A 27,494-nucleotide genomic window follows, 5' to 3' on the forward strand; every position below is an offset into this window, starting at 1 on the left:
ACATTCTTGCCAGCAAAAGGGTAAGAGGAAAGACCTTTTTTCTGGTAGATTGGAGGGGGTTTGGTCCTGAGGAGAGAACGTGGGAGCCCCGGGAGAACATCCATGCCCCTCTCATCCTAGCTAAATTTCTGTCTGGCCTAAAAAAGGGGGGGCCTAAAGGGGGGGGTACTGTAGTGCCGGCGTCCCTGCCCTCTGCTAGGCAGGGACGCTGCTCCTCTCACCTCTCTGCTCCGTGCCCGGCGTCCTCCTCCCGCTCTGCTGTCAGCGCGCGCTCCGTCCCGGCGTCCTCCTCCTGCTCTGCTCTCAGCGCGCGCTCCTTCCCGGCCCCTGTGCTTAGGGCGCGCGCGCTCCCCTCCTCTTAAAGGGGCCGCGCGCGCCGCCCTAAAGAGTCCCCGGCCAATGGCCGGAGGACTTCATCATATATAAGGCACCTCCTCCAAAATGGAGGTGCCCGAGCAATGTTGTTTGCACCTGTGTCTCACCTGTGCTTCAGCCCTCAGGTCCCGTTGCCAGTTACCTGCCAGTTACCTGCTAGTTACCTGCCTGATTCCTGCCTGAATACTTGTTACCTGTCTGCCAGCCTGAGGTCCGACGGTCTGCCTTACTACTCCTGTCAGTCTGTCTAAAGGACCAGCCTGCCCGCTCACCTGGGAGCGCATATCAGCTACCTGCCTGCTTGCCTGAGGTCCGACGGTCTGCCTTACTACTCCGGTCTGTCTGTCTATGGACCAGCTTGCCCGCTCACCTGGGAGCGCTTCTCCGTTATCTGCCTGCTTGCCAGCCCGGAGGCTCCGTTGTCACGTGCTGTGACCACCAGCTATCTCAGAGACTCTTGCCCTCTCACCTGGGAACGCATCTCCGTTACCTGCCTGCTTGCCAGCCCGGAGGTCCCGTTGTCACGTGCGGTGACCACCAGCTATTCCAGAGACTCTTGCCCGCTCACCTGGGAGCGCTTCTCCGTTACCTACCTGCCTGCCAGCCCGGAGGTTCCGCCGTCACGTGCCGTGACCACCTGCTATTCCAGAGACTCTCGCTTGCTCACCTGGGAGCTCACATCTACCATCTGCCTGCTAGCCTACCCGGAGGCTCTGCCATCACAGGTCGTACCTACCCCTTACCCAGAGACTGCCCTGATCACTTGCCGTAACTCCCTGTCCGTTCACCCAGAGACTGCCACCCGCTCCCTTACAAGGGCCGCCCCCTTGTATAGTAGCTCAGAGGTTCCGCCTCCCGGACCCGTTACAGCAGTCATCAAAGCAAAAGCTGGCTACTTTGAAGAACCTAGAATATAAGACATATTTTCAGTTGTTTCACAATTTTTTGTTAAGTATATAACTTCACATGTGTTAATTCATAGTTTTGATGCCTTCGGTGTGAATGTACAATTTTAATAGTCATGAAAATACAGAAAAATCTTTAAATGAGAAGGTGTGTCCAAACTTTTGGTCTGTACTGTATATCATTTCCTTTACACTTTAAAAATACTTGCTACTTTGTGTTGGTATATCACATAAAAACCCAATAAAATGCATTTAATTTTGCGGGTATAACATGAAAAAATGTGGAAAATTTCACGGGGTATGAATACTTTTTTAAGATACTGTACATACCAAAGCTTCTTGACTCAAAATTCCAAAAACATTAATACAATTAAAATTAAAAATATATGTATTTGATTAGAAAAAAAGATGTACTGTAACAAGGGATTAAATGTTATAAATAATTATAAACTTAAATGTTTATAGAAGTTTATGGTGTCATATAGTCATTAGATTGGTGTTGCAGCACTTGTAGAAACCTTTATGTCATAATAGTTGACCAAGATCCCACAGACGCTGAGTGAAAAGAAACAGTGCTTACATAGGCAACATTGATGCAATAGTAGAGAGATGTTATTCAATAAGCAAACAGGACAGAATTAATCTTGTACAGCCAATGCTGTTGCTTGAGGAGTTATTCAAAACTAATAGCAGAACACCATGAGGTACACAAATGATAGCTAGGCAAATGCAAAAGTTTTATTCATATGCCATTCTTGTGCCTTTCTCAGGAAGATGCAGACCATGACTTAGTGGGAGATCAATGTGATACCAATCAAGATCGGTAAGGAAAAAAGAAATCAAGCAAATTATATCTTTTTTATCTCATTACTCTATTACTAAACATAAAAGGTTTGTCCACTATTGTGCTATCGGTACCCAAGTCTTAGGGTGGGTCAACATGTGTTCAGATTAACTGAGCACACTCAGGTGCTAACCGGGTATCTTCAGCATGCGGGAAAAATAGGTTTGAGTCGCCGCAACTGCATGTCTCGCGGATGTTTGACAACCACAACACATGCAGGGATTGACCAACAAACAGGCAATCCTTGCATGTGTTGTGGCTGTCGAACAGCTGCAAGGCATGCAGCTGTGGTGACTCGAACCTATTTGTCGAGCACCCCGAAGATACTCGGTTAGCACCCGAGCGTGCTCGGATAACCCCTCATCCGAGCACGTATGCTCATCACTAGTCGGCATGTCTATGTGCTGACTGACATCTTTTGTCATGCACTTAACTTTGTGTTTTTGTTTGTATTTATTTCTGATACTATACCCATGAATACCCTGCTCTCAAGCACAGCTTACTGTCTTTATTCAACCTTATCTGACCTCACTTTTTCACATCTTTTGGATTTACTACTTATCACACAGTCTGTATGCAGGTAAACACAGGAGCAGATATCGGTGCTTAAAAAGAATCTGTCAGCAGGTTTATCTACCTCATCTGAGAGGAGCATGATGTAGGCAAAGAGACTCTGAATCCAAAGATGAATCACTTAGCTTACTAGGTGCAGCAGTTGTGACAAAATCAGAGGTCTTAGATTTAACATGAAGCAAAGCTAAAAAAGCTAACCCCACCCATGCGACAGCTAACCCCCACCAGGCTCTCTGCAAAACCGGGCTCTCTATATACATTGTCTATTGACAGTGAGCTGCTCATCACAGGAGGGGGAAGAGTCGGACCAGTGCTAGTTGCCAGCTAGTCACACCAAGTGATAAAACCTTCATTATAAGTAAAAAACAGCACACACCCTTGATAAGTGACACATAGCCAAATTGTGTTTTAACCCCTACCTCATGCTGTTCTCCGATTATAAATCAAAAATCTTATGACAGATTCTCTTTAATCTGTCATTTTCTCCTGAATGGTGAGTCACTTGTTTTTTTATAATTCAAGTGTATCTTGTTTTAGGCAATTGAGATTAAATATTTTAACATATCAATTTTGTATGTTATTTTGATATTTTGTACATGCAAAATACTATTCATTCACTTTTACTGACTACCTGTTACATATATTATTGCAGTGTATTTGTTTCTAAATTCACTTTTTATCTTGATTGTGTAATATCCTGGCATGATTATGCTAATATGATACTATATAAGGTCTCATTCACACTTTAAAGCGCACCTGTCAGCAGGATTGTGCTCAGTAAACTACATACACTGTCAGATGGGCGACATTACACTGATTAAAATGATGCCTTGGTTGATAAAATCCGTCCTGTGGTTCTTGTGTAATCTTTACTTTCAGTTTGGAGATAAAGAAATGCTTGTGCTCCAGGGCGGCTTGTGGGGGGGCACTCTATCTGGTGCTCTGCTTACATATTCATCTGTATGCTCTTATGACAGCTCACTGATTGTTCGCTGACCTGCCTCCTATTTTACCTAGCCCCGCACTACTAGATGCATTATGTAAAATAGGATGCAGGTCAGTGAATGATCAGTGAGTTGTCATAAGAGCATACAGATGAATATGTAAGCAGAGCACCAGATAGAGCACCCCCCACAGGCCTGCCCCGGTGCACAAGCATATCATTATCTCCAAACTGAAAGTGAAGATTACACAAGAACCACAGGACGGATTTCATCAACCAAGGTATCACTTTATTCAGTGTAATGTCGCTCACCTTACAGTGTATGTGGTTTACTGAGCACAATCCTGCTAACAGGTGCGTTTTAAAGATAATAACTTTGGAATACTTCAACACATTCCAGTTGTTCTGAGATTGTTTTTTAATGACACATTGTACTTCATGTTTGTGGTAAATTTTGATCAATCTGATTTGTGTTTATTTATGAAAATATAAAAAATGTAACAAAATGTGAACATTTCGCAATTTTCAAACTTTCAATTTTTATGCCTTTTAATCAGATAGCTATACCACACAAACTAATTAATAAATAACATTTACCACTTGACTACTTTACATCAGCATCATTTTTTTAATTTTTTTTTTTAGGAATGGTTAAAAGTTACTCAGCAATTTTTCATTTTTCAAACAAAAGCAATTATTTTTAGAGACCAGCCCTCAAATTTTTGTTTTCACAAGGGTTAAATAAGAAAATGGAGCCCAAAATTTGTTGTGCAATGTAACCTGAGTACAGTAATGACCCAAATGTGGTAGAAAACTACTGTTTGGGTGCATTGCTTAGAAGCAAAGAATTTATTTAAAGGTCTGATGAGCACCTTGAATCCGCAGGTGCTTCACCGAATTTCTATAACGTTAAGCGAAGAAAATGAAAATATTTTTTTTCCCACAAAAATGTTGTTTTAGTCCAAAATCAACCCCCCCTTCCCCAAGTGACCCCATTTTGGAAACTAAACCTCTCAAGGATTTAATCTAGGGGTGTAGTGAGCATTTTTAAACCTCTGGTGATTCACAGAATTCTATAACATTGGCTGATTAACTGGAAAATTACCATTGTTTCAACTAAAATGTTGCTTTGTCCCCAAGTTTTTAATTTTCAAAAAGGATAATAGGTTAAAATAAATTATACAATTTATAACACAATTTCTCTTGAAAACTATGTGATTGAAAACTATTTTTGAGGCACAGTGTATAGCTCAGATGGGAAGGAGAGCCATATTGGAGTTCAGATTTTGCTGAAATGGTTTGAGGGTTCCATATCATATTGGCAGAGACCTTGAGGTGCCATAACACCAGAACCCCTTCATAAGTGACCCCATTTTACAAACTACACCCCCAATGAATTTACTTAGTGCAGTGAGAATGTTGACACCACATGTGTCTCACAGTCACAGAATTCTATACCATTTTGCAGTGAAGAAAAGATAATTACATTTTTACCACTAAAATATTGATTTAGCCCCAGGTTTTTAATTTTTAAATGGGCTAATAGGAAAAAAATTTGTGCAATTTCTCTTTAGTGCGCCACAACCATACATGTAATCTGGAAATACTTTTCAGGCACAGTGGAAAGCTCAGAAGGGAAGGAGCGCCATTTTGTAGTGCAGATTTTTTCTGTTATGGTTTTTGGGTGCCATAACCCACTGGAAAAAACCCTGAGGCACCAGAAAAGCAGAATCCCTCCCACCATAAGTGACCTAATTTTACAAACTACACCTTGGAATGAATTCATCTAGTGGTGCAGTGATCAAATTGACACCATGAGTGTCACAGAATTTTATACCATTGGACAGTGAAGAAAAAATATTTACCTTTTTACCACAATAAAAATTGGTTTTAACCCAGATTTTACATTATCACATGGGGAAATGTGTAAAAATGCACCAAAATTTGTCACACAATTTCTGCTGAACGTGGCAATACCCCATATGTGGCTGTACAGTACCGCTTAGCCACACGGCGAGACTCAGGAGGGAAGTAGCACTATATGACTCTTGGAGAACAAATTTCTGTAGACTAGCTAGCAGACTCCATATACAGAGCCCCTAAGTACCAGAAGAGCAGAATTCCCCCTTAAGTGACCTTATTTTGGATATTACACCTCTCTGGGAGTTTATCTACAGGTGTAGTGACTTTGTTGACTACATGTGTGTGTTTTCTAGAAACAAGCAGCAGTGGATGTTGCTGAGTGAAAATAGCAAATCTGTCATTGTAATGACCAGTACGTTGTGCCCAGTACATTATGCTCAACTCATGCTTTTGGAGACATTTTCTCGGTAAATTAAGCAGGGGCTCTCATTGCTACAGAAATGCCAAACCTGTGGATGTTAAATGTTGTTTAGGCACACCGGAGCTCAGAAGGGAGAAGGACGAGGAGCTATAGTGCTTTTCCAAAGACTTTGTGCTAACTGTAGTAGATAACAGATGACAGACCTGAGTGGTAGCTTTTTTTGAGGATTGACTTGTATCTTTTATGGGGAACATTTTACCTAACATTTTGGATCACATTTATCTTGCACGCAAAGCACAGATAAAACCACTAAGTAATCCATCCACTATGAGGCAGCAGAGTTACTCTGAACTCCATCTGGCCGCTGTTCAGCGGTGTCCTTCTTTTCAAAGGTGCATAGAACTATGGCTGACCTTGCTTTTATGCACACTTATAAAGAGGGATATCGCTGGATCATAAGCCAGGCAGCGTTCACACTGCCTCCATCTGCCATATTTCAGAGATATACATGGAAACCCCGGTGTAAGTGCTCAGCGTAGAGATCAGAATAAATTTGAGCTGAGCCTGTGATTTTTGTGAGGCAGAATGAACAATTCAACAGCAGGTCAAAAATTGTTTTCATTTATTTTTTACGCCTTTCCTCATACGGTATAAGTCAGTGCGATTAAAGTGATACCAAATTTATATAATTTTTTTTGTTTGGCTGGCATCACACATTCACACATTAAAGACGCTTTTTTTTTTGCAGAACTCTTGCATCGCCATATTTTTAGAGCTATAATATTTCTATATTTCTGCTGACAGTCATGTGAGGGCTTGTTTTTCATGTGACAAGTTGGTATTTTTATTGGTACCATTTTCGTGTACATGACATTTTTTGATAGCTCTCTATTCCGATTTTTGGAAGCCAGTTCATGAATTTATTTTTTTTATGCCGTTCATCGTGTGGTAAAAGTGATAAGACTTTATTCTTCGGGTCAATACAATTACAGCAATACCACATTTATAAATTTTTTTTTATTTATTTTATTTTATACAGAGCTGTATGACAGTTTGCTTTTTGCAGGACAAGATGATGTTTTCAGCAATAGCATTTTTATTTACATTTCACTGTTTGATCACGTTTTATTCCACTTTTTTAATGCATTTGTAAACCCAATTTTCTTTTCCATTTATGCTAAAATAGAGATGGGGATGGCCATCAGGACACACGTGATAACTGCCCATCTGACATTAATAGCTCACAGTTGGATACAGACAAGGATGGCATGGGAGATGAGTGTGATGATGATGATGATAATGATGGAATTCCTGATACCTCACCACCTGGACCAGATAATTGCAGAATTGTACCTAATCCAGAACAGACTGATTCTGATGGTATTTTTTTCTTAATTTTGTTCACAATGTATTGTGATTTGTATTACTTTGGTCAAATCATTTGGTTCAGCTTCAACCAGGAGCCATATGCATAGAGTTTGCATGAGCTCATATACATAATAAGTACATTTTCCATAGATGTCCTTACTACTTCTAATAAGATTCCCCATCTGATGGTCAGGACAGTTTGTACAACTATTTAATGGGGTAAATAAGAATTAGCTGAGTATTTAACCAAGGATCTGAGGTGTAAGGGTTGCAGAGATTTTTATTATCTTTATTTAAAAATAATCAGTTCAATACCTTATAAGCAAAAATATACACATATGTTTTCCTTCTCAAGAAGAAAAAATAAAAAACTGTAATACACGAGAACAATATCACATGTTTAATTCATTTTATATTAGATCACCAAAACAACCTCTCCTCCATATTTGAAGAATTTATTCATTTTGACCATTTTTCCATGAAAAGGTGAAACAGTAAGACATTTTATAGTTGTTCTTCAGCATAAACCTGTGTACACATGGTCAGAATGAGGTGTGTAGAGCCTACAGGAGAAATTGACTCTAGGGGCCCACACTACAGCTATATGCAAATATATGTTAGCCATTATCCCCTTTGTAGTGGAGCGTTAAGGCCATGTGCACACAGCGTTAAGGCCATGTGCACACAAAGTGATTTTAATGGGTTTTTGCAGCGTATTTTCGCTGCAAAAATGCATTAAAATCGCTTGTAATAGGTCTGCCATTTATTGCAATGCAAATCCGCATGTGCTGTGCACATCATGCGGAAATTTTCGCTGCAAATTCGCATTGCGGTAAAAAACGCAGCAAGACCAATTCTAGTCCGAAATCGCCGCCATTGACTTGCATTGGATCGCACAATGCGATTAATGCGCAGATGGTACCAGGGTCTGGAGAAGAGGAGACTCTCCTCCAGACCTGGGTACCGTAGTACCTGTAAGTAAAAAAAGTATTAAAATAAAAAATAACCTTATACTTCTCTTCCGATGGCCCCCGCTCTGCTCCCGGCGTCGCTGCTGACTCCGTGGCGGGTACCGGTAATGTAAAAGGACCTTCCATGACGTCAGCGGTCATGTGAAAACGCATTAAAATAGAGACTAGAGATGAGCAAACATGTTCAGAAGACATTCGCCAATTTCAAATTTGGCACAATTGTTGCACATTTGGATTCGTGATCGGACACCCAAGCGTTTTTATTTAAAATCGCCAAAAATCGGTAAAGTGTGGGAAATGATCACCTTTCCACTACAGTATTTTTATCACTTTGGATAGGATAGTGGTGCTGTATAATGATGTGTTTGATATGGGGAGAGGTAAGAGTAGCGGCGTGCTGGTAATATAATTTTTTTTCCTTAACTTGTGTGCAGATTGCGGCAAGCCAATCAGGAACCATCCACAATATCCACTGAGATATTTTAGATAGTTAGCTAGGTGGTTGCTTGTAAGGCAGATAGTTTAGATAGATAGGATTCTGTGTGACTGGGAAATCAACCTTGCATCATATCAATCGTTTTTGCTATTAGTGAGGTCCAGACAGAGAAAGCAGGGCACATTTCAGCATAGAACTCTGTTGTTCACTGCTTATATTGTGCTCCATGCACGAGTACACCTTTGAAACTCTAATTTTTTCTGTTCCGACCGAGCTACATTAAGCAAGCCACATCTGACCTTGTAATTCTTTTGCGCTGAGACTCAGCTGTATCCAGGGCTCCACAGTAAAAAAAAATCTATTTTTTTTTCTGTTACTATCGTGATACATACAGTATAACAGGTCACATTTCAGCTTGAAATTTGTTGTGGCATTTATTCTACTGTATGCAGAGCTTGTCCACAGTAAAAAATGAAATTTCTTCTGTTAACGTGATACAGCAGGCAACATCTCAGCTTGAAATTTTTGGGCGCATATATTCTACTGTATACAGTCTTCGTCCATAGTAAAAAATCTAATTTCTTCTGTTACTAACATCATACAGCAGGCTACATCTCAGCTTGAAAAATTTTTTGACCATATATTCTACTTTTGTAACATGCCGGAATGCAACGCACAGAGACATGAGGAGCAAACAGTCAGGGGTTGATATAACCACTTTATATATAACAATTATTTTTAAGGGTTAGGTAACAATTAGAATCAACAGTAACTTGAAATAACAAAAATAAGTCTTTCAGTAAGTAACAGTAAAGTTCTTTTCTGTAATGCGGTGCACCCAGTCATGGGAGTCACCATGTAAGTTCTCTTCCTCTCTGTATGGCCATAGTGGTGGTCACCGGTTATTCCCGACAGGCCGCAAGTCTCTTTCGGATATAAGCAATCAAGTCCCGTTGAGCCTCCCATGGACCAGCCAGCCCCTACCCAACGTGAAATTCTAATCCCAACTGTCCCCAGTACCATAATTGAAAGCTGGAAGTGATGGCCCTGCTCGCGCTTTTCCTCTTCTATCACTGGCACGCCTCTCCTGTCAGTCTTCTTTCAGCTGTTCTCGGCTTGACTGTTAACGGTAGTCTCTCAGGCTTGGGGCAGGGGGTCCAGACCTTGGCTCTTAAAAGGCAACATCAAATCCTGGGAACTTAATCAGTGCAGAGCGCAGGTCCTGGCTCTGACCAACATGCGCAGAATTCAGGGCACTTCTGTGAGGGGTCCGGACCTTATCAGGCGGCGTCTGGCACTTAGGTGACGTGGACCTCCGGCTGAGGCCTGTGATGCTGAGCTCTGCGGAACCTCTTGAACACATCTGCTCTGTTCTGCAGCTTTGTGCCAAATCTGTCTGCGGTTTGGAGCGCAGGACTTTTATATCAGGAAATCCCTCCTGTAGGTCACCTGATCAGGTCCAGCATCTCAATTTACTCCCCCTTCAAATCTTCAAGCACAACTTGGCTCTGCTCAGTTTTGCCAGGCCAGCAGATGGCAGTCTTTCCTCATTAATGACACATCCAGCAAGAGTTCTGAGATTTTGCTGGCTTATATTACATTTTTCTCCCCCTTTTGCTCGCCAGTACCCGGGCGAGTGGAATCCTAGCCGGTTTGACATTTCTTCACAGGTAACCCAAGTTCAGACAAGAGTTGAGTGGACTCCTGGGTTTTTCTGCTGTATCTGAGACCAGACAAATTCATCCTGTGCATACCGGTTAGCAGGTATCCCACCATTGGCCTGGTGAGTTCTGCAGAGCTCCTCTTGCAAAGGCACCTCCAGAGTCCCCGAAGAATCGATCACTGGGGATCGTAAATCACCTACCAGTTCATTCTCTGTCCCACACGAGAGCGGCATCGGGAGGTTCTGGTGGACCCAAGAACACTGCAGACCATCCTTCCTCATCTTCCAAGGCCCCCCTTTGTGGGACTTCAGCCACTTCTGTTTGGGACTCATTCCCATTACAGTCCTCCGCTATGGAAGAGCAGGGTCGCAGCATATTCCGGTGCAACACTTTGGGTGTGCAGACTTTGCAGACTAGGCAATGGTGTAGTTTTTAGTGTGCTGTATTGATCTCATGTAATTGCGGTCTGTGATATATTTGTTGTAGCTTCTGTACCTGCTTTTGCAGCTACTACAGATGTTAACAATAAATTTTGAAACTGTGAAGACTCATGATTGGGTCTCCATCTGCTGGGTTGGCTGTAGTGGAAGAGGTGTTTGTCCCCATTATACTATTTTTACTCTGGTGAAATTGATGCCACTTTGACTGATGATTAATGGAGGAGGCCACAGGCTGTTTCCACTAATAGGCTGGTTATTGGGAAACTAACAGTGAGCGTATGGTATATACACCTCCGGTTCCAAAGCATGGAATATGTGTTGTGAGGCAGTGATTGGGATCGTATACAAGGGACGTTATATAGCCCCCAGAATATGTACAGAGACCTATTAAACCTGTTGGTATGCATTGCAGCCAAAGACACAGCTGCGGCTGCAATGCAGGAATGAAGGTGAGCATTGACCTGGTCAGGCTATCTGGCTAAGGCAGATTAAGTAAAACCCGGCAGGGCCTTCATTTCTTGGAGGAGGCTACAGGAAGGCAGTGGGGCGGGCTCCTCCCTCCAACCCAGGTTTTCCAGTGGCTCTTGCCACAGGTCCTTTAAAAACCCTGCATTAAGGATTAGTGTTGTTCAGTGTTGGGATCTGCTAGGAGCATAGCAGGAAAGCTCGGAAGACTTGTGAGTAGCTGAACCCACGCCTGGGAAGGCTCTGCACCCGTCAGGCTCTGAGCGGCCTGGCGCAGCCGTTGCCCCCGGCAACCATTGTTATGGACTTGTGTTAACCCGGCTGCGAACCAGAGGACTTTTCTGTTTTCCCGTGTGTCTGCTGAATAAAAGCTGCTTATATTGGACTTACTTGGGTCACTGCCTCAGTTACTGCACGGTGTGAACACTGCCGCCTTACAGCATATATACCCCCAGTACGGTCACTGCAAACTCCATGTAAACCCAAGACTACTCACTGCCACCACCAGTCATTTATACAAGCTGACTGGATGCCTGATTTCTGGTAGTGTATAGATTCGAGGTGCGATTTACAGAACAAAAGGAACAGAACTATTAAATTTTATATGCAATTCAGAACGATAGGCAGCGTTTATAAAAAAAGATTTTACAAAGAGGACAAAACAATACAGCTTATGTAATTACATAAAATAAAAAGGAATAACGAAAGAAACTTACTGTGCTGATCACAGAGATTATTCAGCTTAGTGAAGGACAGCACTTCAATTGGAAACGTCCAGTGAACGGGGATTATGCTTACACTGAGATGTATCTCTGTGCAGGAACTCAGATCATAATTTGCCTTGACCTTTTATCAGCACCTATGTTACACCCAAACACCTCCCGGATGACCTCACATGGGCCGGAATGTGGGATGTTCTCCCCCTTCATGATATTATCAAATTCCCAACTTATGGGATATTTTTGCCTCTGAAGATTACAGACGTTCGATATCACTGTCATATTTTTTATCGGGATTTTACCTTTCCATAGATAAGACACATGACATGGCTGGTGTCAGTGATCTGATTACTATTGATTTGGGGTATATAGGCAGGTGTTGAAGTTATGAGAAAATATGCATATTCTTCCCTGATTATTCCTGAAGCTGAAAATGTATGTGTTAAGGGGACGGTTGCAAACAACTTTAATAATAATAGAAAGCAACCGAACCCGGGGTCCGCGATGCAGCCTGGAGGACTGCGGCCGAACACCTTTCAGGTAAGAAGGTAAAACAACCAACTGAAATAACAATCCCTTCCGTGTTACTGCACACCGGAACTGGAAAAGGGATTCGCACTATCTCCGTTAACTGCACGAGAGATGTGCGACAAATAATGTATCCATAGCCCTGTTTACTGCACAGGGACTACGCAGCAGGCACTAGACTAGGAAGCATGTGTGATTCACGCCGGCGTATACGTGCTCCCAGCCGGCGTGCTACCAGACTGAGGCATATCTCTCCACGTAGCTAACAGGCGGTGTCGGGAATACGGAGTCTGCAGTCTACTCGGGGTGTATAGCGACCCCCTTGTCGGAGCCAGACTGTCAGACGAAGCTACCCGCCTCCCTCCATCTAAGGCTGCCTATCCCCCACTAAACCTGCCTGTCAGAAGCTATAACAGCAATAGCACACGTGGAGCCCAAACGACCAAGCGCCCACACAATAACACCATCACAGCTCAATGATCAGAGCGCGCCGCCATGTTTGTGGGCGGGCTATTTAAAGATTAAGCCCTGCCCACCATCGCATTATTGGTGATGTCACCCGCGACCAATCAGGCGGTGCCAGGTCACCGGATCAGCTGACTCCCAAATCACCAATCACGGTCCGCTATGTCACGGGCATACTCAGTGCAGTAAATCCTGGACTTAGGCTGTAGCAGCCCTGTTTCCCTCCGTAACCTATCCTTTATGTTGCTAGGAATAAAGACCCAAGAGACAACCTGTACATCTCGTGCACCAGCTAGGCATTGTGACCAATGATGATGCTGAGCAGAATCTGCCCTGGCTGGACCAGAATGGGAGACCACAGAATCCACTAATGACTCTGAACCCATTTCAGATCCAGAAAACACCCAACACTTAACAGTATGTCCCATCAATATCACATTTACACAAACCTCAATATTCATAACTGCCCAACTGCCTATTGTAGATGTCCCATTTCCTGCTTGTCTTCCCTCCAATCTATAAATCTCAGTCTTCCTCTCAACAGGTATCCTGCTTGGCACTTTCAGGGGTCCTCTGCTTCAAAAGACATTTGGAGCTTCCTGCATTTTAATTAAGATTCCTCACTACACCATATGTTAACTGTTAGTCTACTTCAAAAGAGGTTTATAATTTATTTATTTTACTCACTTATATAGCGCCATTAATTCCACAGTGCTTCACAGACAATATTGGCACTGTCCCCATTGGGGCTTACAATCTAAATTCCCTATCAGTATGTCTTTGCAGTGTGGGAGGAAACCGGAGAACCAGAAGGAAACCCATGCAAACACTGGGAGAACATACACACTCCTTGACAAGAATGTCAGGATGACTCGCTCTGCTTCTGGAAGTAGACTCAGGAACCGGGTTTTCTCTACAGGCTTTATTATATAGCATAAAGCCCTGCAACTCCAGCCAAAATAAACAAGGCACAACTGGAAAAACAACAAAACAAAAAATAAACGCTAGCACAGTCCATATGTGTGTGTGCGGTTCGCCCACACAGGTTATGTCCAGCATTCAGCTCCTTCCTGAGCTATGGATGTCCAGTCTGGAGACCTTGCCTCTCCAAACACAACAGAGAAAAAAAAACAGGACTGAACATTTAAAGCTTGCTCAGCCACACCCTGAGGGGAGGTATGGGGAATGACTTCCCTCCCATCTCTAGGTCATTCCCATAAAACCACACCCTTTAAAAGAGTTAACCCCCCCAGCATATAACATGCTGGCAGAAATTCAGTAGGTCTTAGTTCACACAGCAGAACATCCTGAGTGACACATACCTCCCCTCGCATATAACAGTGACTCTGTCACAATATATATAAATATGTATACTGTATATATAATATATATACACTGCTCAAAAAAATAAAGGGAACACTTAAACAATAGAATATAACTCCAAGTAAATCAAGCTTCTGTGAAATCAAACTGTCCACTTGGGAAGCAACACTGATTGACAATCAATTTCACATGCTGTTGTACAAATAGAATAGACGGAAATTATTGGAAATTATCAAGACACACTCAATAAATGAATGGTTCTGCAGGTGGGGACCACAGATCACATCTCAGTACCAATGCTTTCTGGCTGATGTTTTGGTCACTTTTGAATGTTGGTTGTGCTTTCACACTCATGGTAGCATGAGACGGACTCTACAACCCACAGAAGTTGCTCAGGTAGTGCAGCTCATCCAGGATGGCACATCACTGCGAGCTGTGGCAAGAAGGTTTGCTGTGTCTGTCAGGGTAGAGTCCAGAGGCTGGTGGTGCTACCAGGAGACAGGCCAGTATACCAGGAGACAAGCCAGCAGCAGGACCGCTACCTTCGCCTTTGTGCAAGGAGGAGCAGGAGGAGCACTGCCAGGGCCCTGAAAAATGACATCCAGCAGGCCACAAATGTGCATGTGTCTGCACAAATGGTTAGAATTCGACTCCATGAGGGTGATATGAGGGCCCAACGTCCACAGATGGGGGTTCTGCTCACAGCCCATCACCGTGCAGGATGCTTGGCATTTGCCACAGAACACCAGGATTGGCAAAGTCACCACTGGCGCCCTGTGCTCTTCACAGATGAAAGCAGGTTCACACTGAGCACATGTGACAGACGTGACATAGTCTGGAGACGCCGCGGAGAGTGATCTACTGCCTGCAACATCCTTCAGCATGACCGGTTTGGCAGTGGGTTAGTAATGGTGTGGGGTGGCATTTCTTTGGAGGGCCGCACAGCCCACCATGTGCTCGACAGAGGTAGCCTGACAGCCATTAGGTACCGAGATGAGATCCTCAGACCCCTTGCGAGACCATATGCTGGTGCGGTTGACCCTGGGTTCCTCCTAATGCAGGACAATGCCAGACCTCATGTGGCTGGAGTGTGTCAGCAGTTCCTGCAAGATGAAGGCATTGAAGCTATGGACTGGCCTGCTCGTTCCTCAGACCTGAATCCGATTGAGCACATCTGGGACGTCATGTCTCGCTCCATCCACCAACGTCACGTTGCACGAGAGACTGTCCAGGAGTTGGCGGATGCTTTAGTCAAGGTCTGGGAGGAGATCCCACAGGAGACCATCCGCAACCTCATTAAGAGCATGTCCAGGCGTTGTAGGGAGGTCATACAGGCATGTGGAGGCCACAGATAATACTGAGCCTCATTTTGACTTGTTTTAAGGACATTACATGAAAGTTGGATCAGCCTGTAGTGTGTTTTTTCACTTTAATTTTGGGGGTGACTCCAATCCAGGCTTCCATTGGTTAATAAATTTGATTTCCATTGATGATTTTTGTGTGAACAATCAACTTTGTACAGAACAAAGTATTCAATGAGAATCCTTTGATAGTCCTTTGGTAGTGCATTGAGCTGTAGGGTGGATTGCTGCTAAAAGGGAAAAAAAACAAAAAAAACCCCTCTTTAACCCCTTTAAAGCCCATGACAAGCTGTGCGGGCGCGATCGCCGCCGAGTGTCAGCTGATTGTCACAGCTGACACCCGGTACTATGTGCAGGGAGCGGTCCTGCACCGCTCCCAGCACATTTACCCCCGCAATGCTGTGATCGAAGTCGATCGCAGCGTTGCGGAGGCAAGGGGAGGTGATCGGTATACTCACCTCCTCTTCCGGCCTCCAGCGCTGTCTGCCGCGGCTTCCCGGGTGTTGCCATGATGACCCAATGTCGTCATGACAACATCTGGGTCACCAGACAGCAGTAAGATTGTTTGGACATGCGCAGTGCATCTCCAAACTATCTTCTCCCTGTCCAGCACTGACTGCCTGCATGGCACAGGGATGGTGCTCCATCCCTATGCTGTGCAGGCGATCAGAATAAAAAAAGTGAAAGTCCCACAGTGGGACAAAGTAAAAAAAAGTGTAAAAACTCCCAGAAAGTGAAAAAAATGTTTTAAAAAAATTGTAAAAATATAAAAAAAATAAAAAATAATAATCCACTAAAAAAAAAAATATAATGTACCCATCAATAAATATTATTATGAAAAAAAAAAAAAAAACAATAAGAGTACACATATTTGGTATCGCTGTGTCCGTAACGACCTGGCCTATAAAACTGTTCCACTAGTTAACCCCTTCAGTAAACACGGTAAAAAAAAAAAAAAACAATGCTTTATCATCACATCGCCAAACAAAAAATGGAATAACACGCGATCAAAAAGACGAATCTAAATAAAAATGGTACCGCTGAAAACGTCATCTCGTCCTGCAAAAAACAAGCCACCATACAGCTCCATCATCCGAAAAATCTAAAAGTTACAGCTCTCAGAATAAAGCGATGCAAAAAAATAATTTTTTCTATAAAATAGCTTTTATTGTGTAAAAGCCCCAAAACATAAAAAACGATATAAATGTGGTACCGCTGTAAACGTACTGACCCGAAGAATAAAGCTACTTTATCAATTTTACCACAACCGGAGCAGAATAAAAAAAAAAATAAAAAAAAATCCTCAATTGTTGGTTTTTGCTCATTCTGCCTCCCAAAAGCTGGAATAGAAAGCGATCAAAAATTGTCACATGCTTGAAAATGGCACCAATAAAAACGTCAACTCATCCCGCAAAAAACAAGCCATCACATGACTCTGTCGGCCAAAATATGGCGATGCAAAAACTAGATTTTACAAAATATGTGTCTTTTAGTGTGTGACAGCTGTCAATCATAAAAACCCGATATGATTCTGGTATCGCTGTAATCTCACCGACCCGAAGAATAAGTAATCTCATCACTTATACTGCACGAGGAACGGCGTAAAAAATAAATGCTAGGGCAGGGGTTGGGGTTGTGCTAATGTTAGGGTTGGGGTTGTTTTTTTTTTCAAAAGTAAAAAAAAAAAAAAAGATGACGATATGGCAACTAGTGTTGAACGCAAGTGCTCGCTACTTGAGTTTGCATCGGGTGCTCGGGTATGCACTGAGTATCGCGGGTGCTCGAGTCTCCGCCCCATATACTTTGCGGCCAAAAAAACCTCGCGGGGATTGCCTGCCATGCACGAGCGATCCTCGCATGTTTTTTTGGGGGTGTCTAATAACCGTGAAACATGCGGGCGGGGACTCGAGCATTTCACTTGAGCACCCGTGATACATGGTGCATACCTGAGTACCCGATGCAAACTCAAGTAGCGAGCACGTGCGCTCAAGAGTAATGACAACTTATTCAATATGATGACCTAATGTTATCAAATTCTGTGTCGTACCTCTGGGTTCAAAATGTTCACTATACCCCTTAATAAAATCCTTAAGGGGTATAGTTTCCAAAATGGGGTCACTTGTGGGGGAGCTCCACTGTTTAGGCACATCAGGGGCTCTCCTAACGCAACATGGTGTCCGCAAACAATTTGAATGGAAAATCGGCTCAAATTGTTAGCGGACACCATGTTGCGTTTGGAGAGCCCCTGATGTGCCTAAACAGTGGAAACCCCCCACAAGTGACCCCATTTTGGAAACTATACCCCTTAAGGATTTTATTAAGGGGTATAGTGAACATTTTGAACCCATTTTTTTTCCACTTTTTCATTTTTACGAATCAATTTGTGAAGCACCTGAGGGTTCCAAGTGCTCACTATGCATCTATGGGGTCACTTGTGTAGAAGCTCCACTGTTTAGGCACATCAGGGGCTCTCCAAACGCAACATGGTGTCCGCTAACAATTTGAGCCGATTTTCCAGTCAAATTGTTAGCGGACACCAATCAAAAAGTCAAATGGCGCTCCTTCCCTTCCAAGCCCTGCCGTGCGCCCAAACAGTGGTTTTTCCCCACATATGGGGTATCTGCGTTCCCAGGGGAAATTGCACAACAAATTTTGGGGTCCATTTTTTCCTGTTACTCCTGCAAAAATAAAAAAAATTGGGTCTAAAGTAACATTTTTGTGAAAAAAGTTAAATGTTCATTTTTTTCTTCCACATTCCAAAAATTCCTGTGAAGCACCTGAAGGGTTAATAAAGTTCTTGAATGTGGTTTTGAGCACCTTGAGGGGTGCAGTTTTTAGAATGGTGTCACTTTTGGGTATTTTCTGTCATAAAGACCTCTCAAAGTGACTTCAAACGTGATGTGGTCCCTAAAAAATGGTTTTGTAAATTTTGTTGGAAAAATGAGAAATCGCTGGTCAACTTTTAACCCTTATAGCTCCCTAACAAAAAAAAAATTTGGTTGCAAAATTGTGCTGATGTAAAGTAGACATGTGGGAAATGTTATTTATTAACTCTTTGATGTGACATATCTCTCTGATTTAAGGGCATAAAAATTCAAATTTTGAAAATTGCAAAATTTTAAAAATTTTCACCAAATTTCCATTTTTTTCACAAATAAACGCAAGTGATATCGAAGAAATTTTACCACAATCATGAAGTACAATATGTCACGAAAAAACTTTCTCAGAATCAGGGGGATCCGTTGAAGCGTTCCAAAGTAATTACCTCATAAAGTGACAGTGGTCAGAATTGTAAAAATTGGCCTGGTCATTAACATACAAACCACCCTCGGGGGTAAAGGGGTTAAATCTTCTTCCTTAGCGAGTGTGAACGAGCTGAGTGTGACCGGAGTGTAAGTGCAAATGGAAGTAAGTGTGTGACTTGTTTTTCAGTGACTTTGGATTCAGGGAGTTTGGAAGGGAGGAATTTGGACTGAATTGCTGTCTGTATTTTATTAATTCTTTACTTTTCTTTTTACTTAACACTTGTCTAGGGCAATCCCCATTAGGAAATGAGCTCCATTATTGACAATGCTATCCAGTGTACATCTTGCCACATGTATGCAATCCGTGAACAGACGGTCGTGGAGGCATACTGCTGTGCGAGATGTGTGCATGTTGTGCATTTGGAAGCCCAGGTGCTGGATCTAAATAAACAGCTGGCAACACTGAGATCCATTGACAATATGGAAAGGAGTCTGCTGCTCACTGAGCAGCTCCTCACTGGGGTAGATGTGGGGGAGGGTGGTAGTAGGGAGCTGCAGGACAGTGAGGCATCTAGCTGGGTGACAGTTAGAAGGGTGGGTAGAGGGAAGAGTGCCAGCGAGGCTAGTCCTGATCTGGCACACCCCAATAAAAGTTGGCAGATGAGGGGGGTGTCTGTATAGGGGTAGCACTGCTGCAGCAAAGCATGTCCTCTGAAAGCCGGAGGAGTGTCAGCTCCAGTAAGGAGGGAAATAGGAGAGCAGGGCAGGCCAGGCAGGTGCTGGTAGTGGGGGACTCAATTATTAGGGGAACAGATAGGACAATCTGTCACAAAGACAGGGATCGTCGAACAGTGTGCTGTCTACCTGGCGCTCGAGTCCGGAACATCGCTGATCGGGTTGACAGATTACTGGGAGGGGCTGGTGAGAACCAAGCGGTAATGGTGCACATTGGCACACATGACAAAGTTAGAGGTAGGTGGAAGGTCCTTAAAGATGATTTCAGGGAATTAGGCTGCAAGCTTAAAGTAAGGACCTCCAAGGTGGTATTCTCTGAAATACTACCTGTACCACGTGCCAGAGAGGCAATGGCAGATTAGGGAGATAAATAAATGGCTCAGGAACTGGTGTAGGAAGGAGGGGTTTGGGTTCCTGGAGAACTGGGCCGACTTCTCAGTTGGCTACAGGTTCTACACTAGGGCTGCACCTCAATGGGGAGAGGGCAGCTGTGCTGGGGGAAAAAATGGCTAGAAGGTTGGAGGAGTGTTTAAACTAGGGATTGGGGGGGAGGGTATTCATTTTATAGGTGGGGAAGATAGTGCAGATAGTGACCTGGGCACAAATAAAGAAATTAGGGGTGGGGTTAGAAGAGTCAATATAGTAAGAAGGAATAGAGGTACAGAGAGATACATAAAATGCATGTACACTAATGCCAGAAGCCTCACCAACAAAATGGAGGATTTAGAATTAATTTTATTGGAAAATAATTATGACATGGTGGGGATATCTGAGACATGGCTGGACGAGAGCCATGACTGGGCAGTTAATTTATAGGGCTATAGTCTGTTCGGAAATGACCGTACAAACAAGCGAGGGGGAGGGGGTGTGTTTATATGTAAAATCATCCTTAAAACCCATCTTGCGTGAGAATATATGTGAATCTAATGAAAATGTAGAGTCCCTGTGGGTGGAGATATGGGGAGGGGGAAAAAATAATAAATTACTAATAGGGTTTGTTATAAGTCTCCAAAAATAATGGAAGCAGCGGAGAATATCCTCATAAAGCAAATAGATGAAGCAGCGACTCAAGGAGAAGTCATTATTATGGGGGACTTCAACTACCCTGAAATACATTAGGGAGCAGAAACCTGTAGTTCAAGCAAAGGTAATAGGTTTTTGACAACTTTGAGAGACAATTACCTTTCACAACTGGTTCAGGACCCAACAAGAACGGGGGCACTGCTAGACCTAATATTAACCAACAGGCCACACCGCATATCAAATATACAAGTTGGGGGTCACTTGGGTAATAGTGATCACAAAATAATACGTTTTCATGTAACCTTTAATAAGATGTGTAGTAGAGGGGTTACAAAGGACACTAAACTTCAGGAAGGCAAATTTCCAACGGTTGAGAGATGATCTTAGTGCAATAAACTGGGACGATATCCTGAGACATAAAACTGCACAAAGCAAGTGGGAGACATTTATTAGCATCCTGAATAGCACCTGTGCAAAATATATACCCTATGAGAATAATCATGCTAGAAATAGGAGGAAACCACTTTGGCTAAATAGAGCTGTAAGGGGTGCAATAAGTGACAAAAAAAAGCATTTAGAGAACTAAAGCAAGTGGGTAGTGATGAGGCATTAAATAAATACAGAAAATTAAATAAATTCTGTAAAAACCAAATCAAGGCAGCAAAGATTGAGACAGAGGGACTCATTGCCAGAGAAAGTAAAAATGATCCCAAAATATTCTATAACTACATAAATAGTAAAAAACTAAAAAATGATAGTGTTGGCCCCCTTAAAAATAGTCTGGGTGAAATGGTGGATGAAGATGAGGAAAAAGCCAATATGCTAAATGATTTTTTTTCAACAGTATTTACACAAGAAAATGGCATGACAGAAAACATGATTAGTGATGACAAAAATTCTCCATTAAATGTCACTTGCTTAACCCAGCAGGAAGTAGGCGGCGTCTAAAAATCACTAAAGTTGACAAATCCCCAGGACCGGATGGGATACTCCCGTGAGTACTGCAGGAATTAAGTAACTTCATAGATAGACCATTATTTTTAATCTTTAAAGATTCCATAATAACAGGATCTGTACCACAGAACTGGTGTATAGCAAATGTGGTGCCAATATTCAAAAAGGAGACAAAAACCGAACTTGGAAATTATATGCCAGTAAGCTTAACCCCTACTGTGGGTAAAATCCTGGAGGGTTTCCTAAGAGATGCTATACTAGAGTATCTGGAGAAGAATAACCTCATGACCCAATATCAACATGGGTTTACGAGGGACCTGTCGTGTCAAACTAATCTGATCATCTTTTATGAGTAGGCAAGTTCCGGACTGGACCAAGGAAATGCAGTGGATGTTGTGTATATGGACTTTTCAAAAGCTTTTGATACGGTTCCACACAAAAGGTTAATGCATAAAATGAGAACAATGGGGAGAGGGGAAAATATATGTATGTGGGTTAAGAACTGGCTCAGTGATAGGAAACAAAGGGTGGTTATTAATGGAACACACTCAGACTGGGTCTCAGTTAACAGTGGGGTACCACAGGGGTCAGTATTGGGTCCTCTTCTTTTTAACATATTTATTAATGACCTTGTAGGGGGCATACAGAGTAGTATTTAAATTTTTGCAGATGACACTAAACTCTGCAGGGTAATCAATACAGAGGAGGATAATTTTATATTACAGGAGGATCTATGTAAACTAGAAGCTTGGGCTAATAAATGGCAAATGAGCTTTAATGGGGATAAATGTAAGGTAATGCACTTGGGTAGAGGAAATAAAATGTATAATTATATGCTCAATTGTAAAACACTTGGCAAAACTGTCGCTGAAAAAGACCTGGGTGTATTGGTGGACAACAAGTTTACGTTTGGTGGCCAGTGTCAGGCAGCTGCTGCAAAGGCAAATAAAATAATGGGATGCATTAAAAGAGGCATAGATGCTCATGAGGAGAACATAATTTTACCTTTATACAAGTCACTAGTGCGACCACACTTAGCTTGTTGGGTCTTCATCTACTGGGTTGGCTGTAGTTGAAGAGGTGTGGGTCCTAATTATGCTATTTCTACTCTACTGAAATTGATGCCACTTTAGTGGTATCAGCCCCTAATTTTAGAGAAATGTGAACAAAACTCCTGGTTGGGTCTCCATCCGCTAGATTGGTTGTAGTGGAAGAGGTGTCAGTCCTAATTATACTATTTCTACTCTGGTGAAATTGATGCCACTTTAGTGGTGTCAGTCCCTAATTTTTGGGAATGTGGAGACTCCTGGTTGGGTCTCCATCGGCTTTGTTGGCAATGGAAGAGGTGTAGGTCCTAATTATACTCTGCTGAAACTGATGCCACTTTTATGGTGTCAACCCCTAATTTAGGGAAATATGAACACTCATGGTTGGGTCTCCATCTGCTGGGTTGGCTGTAGGGGAAGAAGTGTCGGTCCCCATTATACTAGTTCTACTCTACTGAAATTGATGCTACTTTGGTGGTGTTAGCCTCTAATTTAGGGAAATGTGAACTCTCCCGTTGGGTCTCCATCTGCTGGGTTGGGTGTTGTGTAAGAGGTGTCAGTCCTAATTATACTATTTCTACTCTACTAAAATTGATGCCACTTTTGTTGTGTCAGTCCCTAATTTTTGGAAATGGGGAGACTCCTGGTTGGGTCTCCTTCATGTGTGTTGCCTGTAGCAGTAGGTCTCCCAGACTGGCAGGCCTCCACTTACTTTCAATCAACTACTCGTTTTACAATCCTTATTTGTTTTTTAAATTTGTTTATTAAACAAAAAACTTACACAATTTATATATAACCAATATAACGTAGACACGCTCATCATAGTAATAATAATACAACAGGAAGTTTGTATAATGAGTTAATTGTATAAACTTAAATTCCACAAGTCCGTATTCTTTTGTGAGGCTTATGGGACAATTGAGTAATTAGAAGACTTATTATTCAAATTTATATATGTCTGTTTATACATAACTCAGAATGATACAATACATCCAACATAGCTATTATATTCTTAAAGAAAGAAAAACTAAGACTACCCTGGTGTCAAGAACGATTTATACATATTCTTCGAAAAAGAACCCATTAACATTGCAATATTGTTAATAACATTGTGATACTATCAAGTGTGGGTTAATGAATGCTTTACTACAGCTATTATAATGGTACCAGACCATTATCTATGTGTCGATGTATAAGATGAGACTAGACTAGTGTTGAGCCCCAGAAGAAGGCACAGCGCTGAAACGCGCGTAGGGGTGACGATACCTGGACTGACACATTGACAAACACACACGTGAGTAACATGAATTCCTCATGTACCTCTGAATGCTAAATGGAGATTTTTTTCTTTGGTTCCAGTCATGCACTGTGCACTTTAGCGGCTCATTGGAGCTTCCCTGATAGTCTCTATGCTATCAGCTGGGTCATGGTATATGTTTGACATATCCATATTTGCATTCGTTCCATTTTAGCGACTCTTCATACTAGCTTTGTATCATGTGGTTTTTTCAGTCCTGGATATTTTTTAGAGCTTACCACTAATGTATTTACGCTGCTTTGCTCACTAAGTATGTCATTTTTAAACTCTATATTGACAATAAACTTTGTATCTTTTGTATAATTATGTTCTTGTACGTCATTTGTCCTATATGATCTACTATTGGAGACATTGAACAGATTTGGAATGTTCCATTCTAGAGAATTAACTGTGTATGTGACCTGGGTGGTCAATAATTTTATTTTCAGAGTGAATGAACATGCTAGGATTGCCAGCCAGTCACTGTAATGCCGCAGCCATGTTAGTTGTGGGCATTACAGTGATTGGCTGGCCGCACAGCGTCACCTCGAGTATTTAAAACCGGATCAGACAGTGTAGGGAGAGTGCTGCTGAGTTAGGGAGAGATTTATACTGCGAAATAGGTAGTGTAGGGTCTCTAAAGCCTGCAAAATCAAACAAACAGTCCTTCTGAGGACTAATATCCATCCCAGATATCAGGCAGGCAGGCAGGCTGTATAGGAGACGCAGTGGTTATACCAACAAACACTGCATTACAGTCCTGTGTGCTGCTGCTGCTCAAATTGCTAGACTTAGCCCCAGGTCTCAAGGGCCAGGAAAGATCCTTTTTTTTTTCATCTAAATCCTCTTTTTTTTTTTCCTCAGTCAGATTGTACAAATACCCGTCTTATTAACCTTTTGGTATTTTTTCCCCCTCAAAAAAAAGTTGAGTGTGTCTGTGAGTGTTCAGACACAAATATATCTGTTTAAAAGAGTCTGGTGTAGGCCAAATAACTAGAACTGTGGTTTTGCAGTTCCACGGTTCAAATCTCTGTATTATCCACCTTTTTGCCTTTTTTTCCATAAAAAAAAACAGTTTGAGTGTCTCGCTGACTGTTCAGACACAAATATATCTATTTAAAAAAGTCTGGTATGTGCCAAGAAATTAGAACTATGTTTTTCCTCTTCCACGGTTCAAATCTGGGTGTAATCCACCTTTTTTTACATAAAAAAAAAACAGTTTGAGTGTCTCACTGACTGGTAAGACACAAATATATCTGTTTAAAAGAGTCTGGTGTAGGCCAGAGAAATAGAACTGTGGTTTTCCTCTTCCACGGTTCTAATCTCCTTTTTATTACCCTTTTGCCATTGATAGTTTGATAGTGCGAGTGTAAGCTATTTTACTTCATTTACAATGGGCAAGGCGCGTGGCAAGGGATGTGGAACTGGACGTTCTGGTGATGGTGCGTGCAGAGGACGGGGCCGTAGCCAAGGTGAAAATGTGCCACAACCAACAGCCACAACTTCTCGCTCCCAGTTCTTGACCGAATTACTAGGGAAGCGCACAACAACACCACTTTTGCGAACTGATGAGTGTGAACAGGTTATTAATTGGATAACAGATAATACTTCCAGTCACATGGGCACCACCACCTCCGGTCTGTCTTCCACACGGTCAAGTCTTTGTAGCCATGAGTCTCGACCGCATACTCCTCCTCACCCTGATGCTCCTTCCTCCCACCATGCCAAGTGTCATCAGACAGCAACTGATCCCACAGTTGGACACTCTAAAGAGCTGTTCACTGGTCCATTTCCATATTTGGGCCACTCGCCTGCTCCGCTTGAAGTGGTGGAAGAGGAGATCCCATGTAGCGATGGCCAAATATTTGAACAGCCACGGCCACAGGAAGACGATGCTGGCAATTTGTCACAAGAGGTGGACAGTGACGTGACACAATTGCCACGAAGTGAGGAGGAGGACCGTGGTGCAGAAGTGGAAGAGGAGGAGGTGGTGGATGATCTAGTAACTGACCGAACGTGGCAGGAGGACACGCAGAGCGAGGCCAGCAGCACACAGGGGGAGGGAGGCACAGTACCCCAACAGGCAGGAAGAAGCAGTGTGGTGGCCGCAGACAGAAGGCGGGCAACCGTTCCCTGTAACACCAACACGAGGGACGTTGCCAGTTCAACCGGAAGGTCTTCCAGAGTCTAGAATTTTTTTAAAGACTCTGCTGATAACCCCAAAAAGGGCATTTGTACCACCTGCCAGGCCAGCATCAGCAGGGGTGACAAAACTACCAGCCTGACCACCACCAGCATGATCAGGCACATGTCAGCAAAGCACCCGACTTTGTGGGGCGAACCCCAGGGTCCATGACCAGTGTCAGCGGGTGTTACCACTGCTTCTTCTGCTGTTGTGCGTGTAAGAGAACCCCCTGTTGTACGTGCAAAGCAATCCCCTGTCCATACTGCATGCAAAGATGCCCCCTCCTCTCAGTCTTCACTTGTTATGGCAGTTTCTCAAGAAACAGCATCAACGTCCACGTCCCACCGCAGCGTTCAATTGTCCATATCCCAGACCTTTGAACGAAAGCGGAAATTTGCAGCCAACGCCCCACAGGCCACAATCCTAAATTCGCACATTTCATGACTGCTTGCTTTGGAAATGCTGCCTTTTAGGCTGGCGGAGACGGAATCCTTCCGCAACCTTATGGCGATGTCCGTCCCTCGGTACTCAGTCCCCAGCCGACACTATTTTGCCCGTTTTGCCATCCCTGCACTACACAAGCACATGTCCCAAAACATCTGCTGTGCCCTCAACAATGCAGTTATTGGGAGAGTCTACCTGACAACGGACACGTGGACAAGTGCTTGTGGCCAGGGACGGTATATCTCCCTGACGGCACACTGAGTAATCATAGTGGATTCCGGGACCCAGTCGACCTTGGGACGGAACACATCCTCCCCACACCGAGGATTGCGGGCCCTATGTCAGTCAGAGTTAGCCCCCATAGTGTACAGCTCCTGCGCATCATCCTCTTTCTCCTCCTCATGTTCAGCCTCCATCTCAGATATCACCACATCAGTTAAAAGCTGGAAGCACTGCAGTACTGCCTCAGCCAAGCGGCAACAGGCTGTGCTGAAACTCATAAGCTTAGGTGATAAACCTCACACTGCATGTGAGTTGTGAACAGCTGTGAAAGAGCAGGCAGATCTGTGGCTGAGACCGCTGAACCTACATCCAGGCATGGTCGTGTGTGACAATGGCCGTAACCTGGTGGCGGCTCTGAGGCGAGGCGAGGCGAGATCACACACGTACCATGCCTGGCTCATGTGCTTAACATCGTGGTTCAGCTGTTTCTTAAATCGTTCCCCGAGTTGCCAGATCTGCTTGTCAAAGTACGCCGCCTGTCAGCTCATTTTCGGAAGTCGGCTACAGCTTCCGCCGCCCTTGCTGTGTTGCAGCAGCATTTGCAGCTTCAGGCAAACCGACTGGTGTGTGATGTCCCAACATGTTGGAACTCTACCCTCCACATGTTGCAAAGGATTTG

The 27,494-nt window shown here is 43.2% G+C and overlaps 1 protein-coding gene across 1 annotated transcript in view; it reads left to right on the forward strand.

Annotated features, from left to right (window-relative positions):
• LOC141273238 (cartilage oligomeric matrix protein-like) overlaps nt 1-27,494 on the forward strand; it is a 1,071,601-nt gene that overhangs the window by 913,544 nt on the left and 130,563 nt on the right. Inside the window, exons 12-13 of the mRNA XM_073684814.1 lie at nt 2,051-2,103; nt 7,111-7,304. Coding sequence (XP_073540915.1) covers nt 2,051-2,103; nt 7,111-7,304 — 247 coding nt within the window. The remainder of the gene's footprint in view (nt 1-2,050; nt 2,104-7,110; nt 7,305-27,494) is intronic.

This window comes from Phyllobates terribilis, unplaced genomic scaffold (genome assembly GCF_046119375.1).
Source record: "Phyllobates terribilis strain yellow unplaced genomic scaffold, ASM4611937v1 Scaffold_1__5_contigs__length_1240528914, whole genome shotgun sequence".
Lineage (NCBI taxonomy): Eukaryota > Metazoa > Chordata > Amphibia > Anura > Dendrobatidae > Phyllobates > Phyllobates terribilis.